Source organism: Hordeum vulgare, chromosome 6H, assembly GCF_904849725.1.
Source record: "Hordeum vulgare subsp. vulgare chromosome 6H, MorexV3_pseudomolecules_assembly, whole genome shotgun sequence".
NCBI classification, from domain to species: domain Eukaryota; kingdom Viridiplantae; phylum Streptophyta; class Magnoliopsida; order Poales; family Poaceae; genus Hordeum; species Hordeum vulgare.
This window is the reverse complement of record NC_058523.1, coordinates 247302449-247308704: the sequence shown is the minus strand read 5'-3', so window position 1 is coordinate 247308704 and position 6256 is coordinate 247302449. Positions and strand designations below refer to the sequence as shown.

General features: G+C 44.1%; 1 protein-coding gene across 5 annotated transcripts; it reads right to left on the bottom strand.

Annotated features, from left to right (window-relative positions):
• Positions 1 to 647: 647 nt before the first annotated feature.
• LOC123404306 (lysine-specific demethylase JMJ25-like) lies at positions 648 to 5976 on the bottom strand. Of its 5 annotated transcripts, none has more exons than XM_045098231.1 (7): positions 5689 to 5961; positions 4776 to 5613; positions 4602 to 4676; positions 4272 to 4468; positions 1758 to 1890; positions 1391 to 1454; positions 648 to 1314 (listed from the first exon to the last, which is right to left on the bottom strand). In XM_045098231.1, exons 4-7 carry the CDS (start codon positions 4377 to 4379, stop codon positions 1110 to 1112), a joined length of 510 nt encoding a protein of 169 aa, XP_044954166.1. In that variant the 5' UTR covers positions 4380 to 4468; positions 4602 to 4676; positions 4776 to 5613; positions 5689 to 5961; the 3' UTR covers positions 648 to 1109. The 5 variants fall into 5 exon arrangements, 4 of the variants coding, with proteins under 4 accessions (XP_044954166.1, XP_044954167.1, XP_044954168.1 ...); XM_045098232.1 differs by having other exon boundaries at positions 4602 to 4863; positions 5069 to 5613; XM_045098233.1 differs by having other exon boundaries at positions 4602 to 4863; positions 5479 to 5613.
• Positions 5977 to 6256: the final 280 nt, after the last annotated feature.

Sequence of the window (6256 nt, the reverse complement as noted above, 5' to 3'; positions counted from 1 at the left end):
ATCTTTGGGTCCAGGCAAGGGAATCTCCTCTTTGTCTGAGCTTTCTTCTGCATACTTGCATATCTCCCATTCACTACTAGGAAAAGGCCTGCTAGTGGCGCACCTGTTTTGGCTACTAATGGCGCACTGCAGGTGCGCCACTAGTATCACGCCATTAGAATTTTTTACTAATGACGCACCACAGGTGCACCATTAGTATCTGATATACTAATGGCGCGCACCAAGCAGTGCGCCATTAGTATAGCTCATGGTGCGCCATTAGTATCTGCTATACTAATGCCGCACCAGGCAATGCGCCATTAGTATAGCTCATGGTGCGTCATTAGTATCTGGTATACTAATGGCGCACCAGGCAGTACGTCATTAGTATAGCTCATGGTGCGCCATTAGTATGTCTCCGAGGGGCCATATTTACGAGGGGCCATATTTACCCATGTGCTCTGGCTTACTAATAACGCACTAGTTGACGATGCGCCACTAGTGTGTTTTTTGTAGTGCGTCACTAAAATGCTGAGTGGTGCGTCACTATTATGAATATTAGGTATTATTATTTTTTCTGATATTTGCACAGGTTACAAAACTTATTATTGCACAGAATATAGAGAGCACAACATATAAACAGCAGATTTATCGAATACAATAGAAGATTAGTCTCCGAATACAATTCATCATATTAGTCTCCGAATTTAAAATACCGAACAAAGTTAGAACATTACAAATCTCGAGGACGCGAGTAACAAGTTTGTCTTCACATTACAAGTCGATATCGATCATCTAAACTACCATCACATAGAAGAGAGCTGCGGTCATCACGATGAGCATAATCGCGATGAAACTGGTCTTCATCCGGTTCCTCCAACACTCCCTCCTCTCTCCCGCTAGATAGCGCGCGTATATAACTTCCGCATCCGCCCTTGTGGTGTACCCTTTATACTCTGTCCATCAGAAAGCTTTTGACTCACAGAGTTATCATCACTACTTGTCTGTTGCAAATCTTCCTTGCCTTCTACCTCAGGTTGTGTAAAGACCATGCTACTTGCAACAGCAGCACTATCCTCAACAGGAACTGCCCTGTTCCTCAACAGGCCATTCTGTCCATCAGGAATCTTTTAACTCACAGCAATATCATCACTACGTGTCTGTTGCAAATCTTCCTTGCCTTCTACCTCGGGTTGTGTAAGGACCGTGTTACTTGCAGCACCACCACCAGGACAGCGCCCAAGACGAAGCTCCCGGCAGCAAATGAGGCAGAGATCATAGGAACATTTAGTACAGCTTCTGTGGAAGTCAACTATAGATGTTCTGCAGTTGTTACTGTCACAGAGAAAACAACGAATTAGATAACCAAAAACAACTAATTTGCACACTTCAAAAATGAAGCAAGACTAACCAGAATATCCTTTCATTTTTTGCACAATTAGCTTGTGGAACCTTCACTTCGCATGCATCAATGCCTGTTATGGAAGCTACATTAGAAATAGCAGAGCCAACGGAGCATTGACTTGCTTCTTATTCCTAAATAAATGACAAGTCCATCCTGAAATGCATACAGTCAAAATTCTAAAATTCGGATAACTATTGAACACCGAAATATTTTGATAATTTTTACAGTATCAACTTTAGATCAATAGAAAAAAAAATGATCATTGGGTTGTATTGGACAAAATCAATGCGTGAAACGACGAAGGGACAGGGTAGAATCGTGTTCTTAAGCAAGAAACTGACAAACTAACGTTTTAACAAGCCAACAGTAATACCTTTAATTGTTGCCTCAACAATTTTCTCTTGCATCTGCTCGTGGTGGAATTTTTTCAACCATGGGAGCAGAAAGTGTATAGTTCGATGAGAGAATTTAATTTTATCTTCACGAGATACTTTCCATTTGTCAACCTGTGGAACAAATAAGAGGAACAAACAAGCAATTTATTTTTGTGCTATTATTTACGCTGACTAACTATTTCAAATCTTCATGAATGGCCAAAAGTCCCAGCAATTTCATTGCCCTCAAAAAGGAAGGTTTTTTACTACAAAAAAAAACTGCAGGTGGGGTAACACCGCCCCACAGAATTTCACTAATGAGGCTCTCAGCCAACCAACCAAGAGAAGGCCCTGGACCCTGGCAGGCTGCACCGTTACCTGGGCCGCAGCAGCCGCCGCTCTACATTGCCGTCGCCGACGGCCGCCAGGGGAGCGGCTTCCGCTACACGCGCCCCGTCCTGCAGAGCGCGCTCCAGCTCATGGGGTGCAAGCCGCGCCACGCCTTCAAGGTCCCCCTCCTGCTTGCTTCTCCCCCAATCTGTCCGCCGATTTTGTTTTCTCTACTTGGATAGATGGATAGTCTCATGATCTAGTTTACATATAAGTATATTTTTCCCGAGTTCAGTCTGAATCGTTAGATTACACTCAGCACAGAGCACACTACTGTCTCTGTCGTTGTCACCATGATTCAGTTAGGAGTGTCCAACATGACCAGCATGCATCATTAATTCTTACATCCGAATCAAGCTGGTTAATTTGTGTTCCCCGGTATAATACTACCCGCCTTGTTTGAAATAAATCACAATTCTTACACTCTCTGTTTGCTTCTTACACATCCTACATCCACTTTTGTAAAATATGTTCTCCTGAGTGCAGTGCCCCAATTTAGTGGTGGTGCCAACTAGTACTACTGAATGATTACTAATGATACTAGATAGAGAGATAGGTTGTACTCCACATCACAATCGTAGTAGTATCTCTGCCCATGTTATCATGGTTCTGTTCAGGAATATAATGGTAATATCTGCCTTGTCTAAGGATTCCAATTTTGGCACACTATTTGTTTGCTTATACATCATATATACTGTCACTCTTACCATTCTAGATGCAATCAAGAGTAAAAACCGACTACAACGTCTGACCCAGCCACTTGTTTGTTCATGACACCAGATCAGCAAGAGAGTGTTCGACGTGACCAGGAGCGACTTCGTAGACACGTCGAAGCTGGATGGATCCACCACACAGGAAGACGGCATGAAGAAACAAGTGGCACAATGAACTGAACCCTTGGACATCTAACTTTTTTATTCTCTCCAGAGACCAGTTTTGCCATTTTAATCCAGACGAATTCAGTTTTAACTCAAATGCCTCATATCAAGTTTGCCTCCAAGGCCCAACCTGACAGAGCCGTACTACTAATGCTAGCACATACAAAAAGGTTGGAGATTGCAATACTCTCTCAACAAAGCAAGTGGTCAACTTTAAACAATGTGGTATGTATACTACAAACTACTTGATGTTACTCCTGCACAAAAAATGTCTCGTTTAAAGGCTCTGGTATGCATGATGCATCATTTAGTGCAGACTCATGATGCCGCAACCACTCACTCTATCTAGGACACAGTAATCCACTAATCGATGACACTAATTATAATAACAAAATCACCACAGGCAGGTCACGAACAAACCCAAGACGCTGGAAATTGGCATACTCCATGGCCAGCCTGAGATTTACCATGGCTCGACGAGGGTGGGCGCACAACGCATGAGAGAGAACATTCCATGAATCATCCCAACACAAGCAAAAACAGAGACTAGTACTTAAAAAGCATCGTTCTTTAGAACAACACAGCACCTTAAAAAAATTTGAACTTATATTCCTACTTGGAAAAAAGAAATATGTGATATATGAGAGACCACAAGTCAGAACCTGCAATCAACCAAATTGGAAAAAGGGACCGAGAGAAGGCCACTGCTAAACTCAAGTCTACCTCCAATGTAAAACCTGACTGAAGCTGTACTACTGGTACATGCACGGACACAAAGGGTGAAGATTATAATACTCTCTCGATAAAGCAAACAGTCAGTTTTAAACACTGGAAAACATAGAGAATGTTACTGAAAAATGTGTCTTTCTCTTGAACAACACAACACCTTAATCTTTGACAACTTCCAGATCAGATTGTAGTACTCTCGCCAAAGCAAACAGTAGGTTTGAAACACTTCTATTACTCGTGTGTACCTATGTACCCTACCAACAACCACTCGTTTCATCAGTTACACATGGGGTGAGATATACCACTTATCAAAATTTACCGCCTTACATAGCTAGCTGCTACCTAATGGGCCATTAATCAAAAACCGAATCATTTAACAACCACCATTAGCAGTTAGCACATCATTTTTCGAGGGCCAGTTGAGGTCCTCAAGTCGAAACCTAATGAAGTAGCCATGACCACCATGTGCACAGCTAGCTATATATATGCCTAGAGCAAGTGGAAGGAGATAAACACCTTTGATATCTGTAGCCGAGGCCGACCATCCCGTCCGTGCGGTGGAGAGTGGCTAGGAGGCGTCACCTCGCCAAGGAGGTCGTGGAAGATCCATTGAGGCACCGGCATCCGCGGTGTCAGCTAGAGTTAGCTGCGCCTGGTTGGGTCGCAACAAGACAAGCATCGAATCCCGTTGTGCGACAAAACTATCATATGAACTACACAAGAGAACTTGTCAACATCAGTTAGGTAAGAGGAAGATTCAGTGTGCGACTTAGAGCACATAAAAACAGAGTGTTCTTAAACTGAAGAGCAGTTTAGTATATGATTAACATAGTAGGCTCTGAATACCTCTCCTGTTTTTGCAGCACAACACATGAACAGCGCACACTTTTACCAGCATATCCGCTTGCCGGAGCACTGCATCTGTGTAGCACAGAACATAAATCAGCCCAATTAGATGTTTCCTTTCATGCTGGTTCGAACCTGAACCATGGACATCGCCAAGTTTTTGTAGGAGACTACCCGGTGCTCTGGCCTGAATCTGAACAATTAAATCTTACACACAATCGCCAAGTTTTTGTAGGAGACTACCCGGTGCTCTGGCCTGAACCTGAACAATTAAATCTTACACACAATTGCATAACATAAGATGGAAGTAGTGATTAATTATGCTTGAGTAGCAATTGACATGAGAATTCTACTCCGTGGTCTGGCCTGAATCTGAACAATCAAAACACAATCTGCTTTGCTTCAGGAGACTGCTACTGTCAGTTCAGGAACACACACTCAATAACTATCTATCTCCCCCAAATTACCTGTATTTCTGATATAACACGACTAACATATATAGTGATCTGTCTCCATCCCAAACTTCGGAGATTGTGAGCGAAGATGATGATACTTGCGTGACGTGTTTCTCTCACTTCTGAATTTTTTATCTTATCCCAGTCCACTGTGGCCCAGTACTTGGTGCTTGTCCCGGAGAATGTGTGTTGCGGCTTCTTTTGTTCCCCGATATTTTCTAATTACAAGGATCTGACTCATGCTCATGTTTAAATCGCAGCAACAAGAAGATACAACATGTGAGACACATATATAGATGGTTAACACTGCTCATGTTCAAATAGAAAGGGGAGAAAGAACAAAAAAATGAGTCCATGGCGTCCTAGAACAGCGAGGGAGCCGAACAGAGAAAGAGAGAGAGAGAGGAGAGGGGGAGGGGGACCTTCCATGGCGTCGGCGCTGGGAGGGTCGAAGCAGCGAGAGAAGGAGGGCCCCGTCTCTTTCTCTACTGGTGGAGAAGGAGCAGACCTCGCCGGAGAACCCTTGCATTGGCTGTTAGATGTAGCTGCTAGCTCACCTAGAGAGAAGAGACGACACAAGATGGGGGTCAGAGACAGAGATAGAGAGAGAGAAGGGAAGGAGGGATCCATACCATAGCACCGTCGGTCGCCATGGCCAGCGGCTAGGGTTTCCTGCGCGAGGAGGGAGGGAGGGAGGGAGCGCGCATCCGACCACAGGGTGAGCAGCTCGAGTGGATCCGCGTCCAAGGGGAGAAGGAGGGGCGGTCGCTAGTGCGGCGGTGCTGTGGAGGCCGAGGTTGCGGAAGGCGGCGTCGGCTGGCTTTGGCTCCGGGGAGATAGAGAGAGGAGTTGGGTGGAGAAGACACAAGCGGCTGCGGGCCTGGTTGGATTGGGTGGGGTTTTTTGTTTTTGTTTTGGATTTCCTTCTCTTCTCTCCTTTCAAATATCTCCTCCTTTACTCGCCTTGGACGCACGCGGGAGCACCAATAATTTTAGAGAGGCGGGCGGTCGCATGTTACTAGAGAAACTACTAATGACACATCACCTATAAATGTGCGCCATTAATTAGTAGTTTTGTAAAAAAAAATATAATAATGACGCCACCTATAAATGCGTCATTAGTAACTTTGGTTACTAATGGCGCACCAGCTGTTGATGTGTCATTAGTAGTTTTGTAAAAAAAAATTATAGTAGTGATGC

Excerpts from the sequence above, each read along its gene's own strand:
- LOC123404306 (XM_045098230.1), bottom strand. The coding sequence starts at position 4,379 with ATGCCGGTGCCTCAATGGATCTTCCACGACCTCCTTGGCGAGGTGACG. Across the intron at positions 1,891-4,271 it reads CTCGGCTACAGATATCAAAG|GTTGACAAATGGAAAGTATC; the intron begins GTGTTTATCTCC and ends TTTGTTCCACAG. Across the intron at positions 1,455-1,757 it reads TGTTGAGGCAACAATTAAAG|GCATTGATGCATGCGAAGTG; the intron begins GTATTACTGTTG and ends CTTCCATAACAG.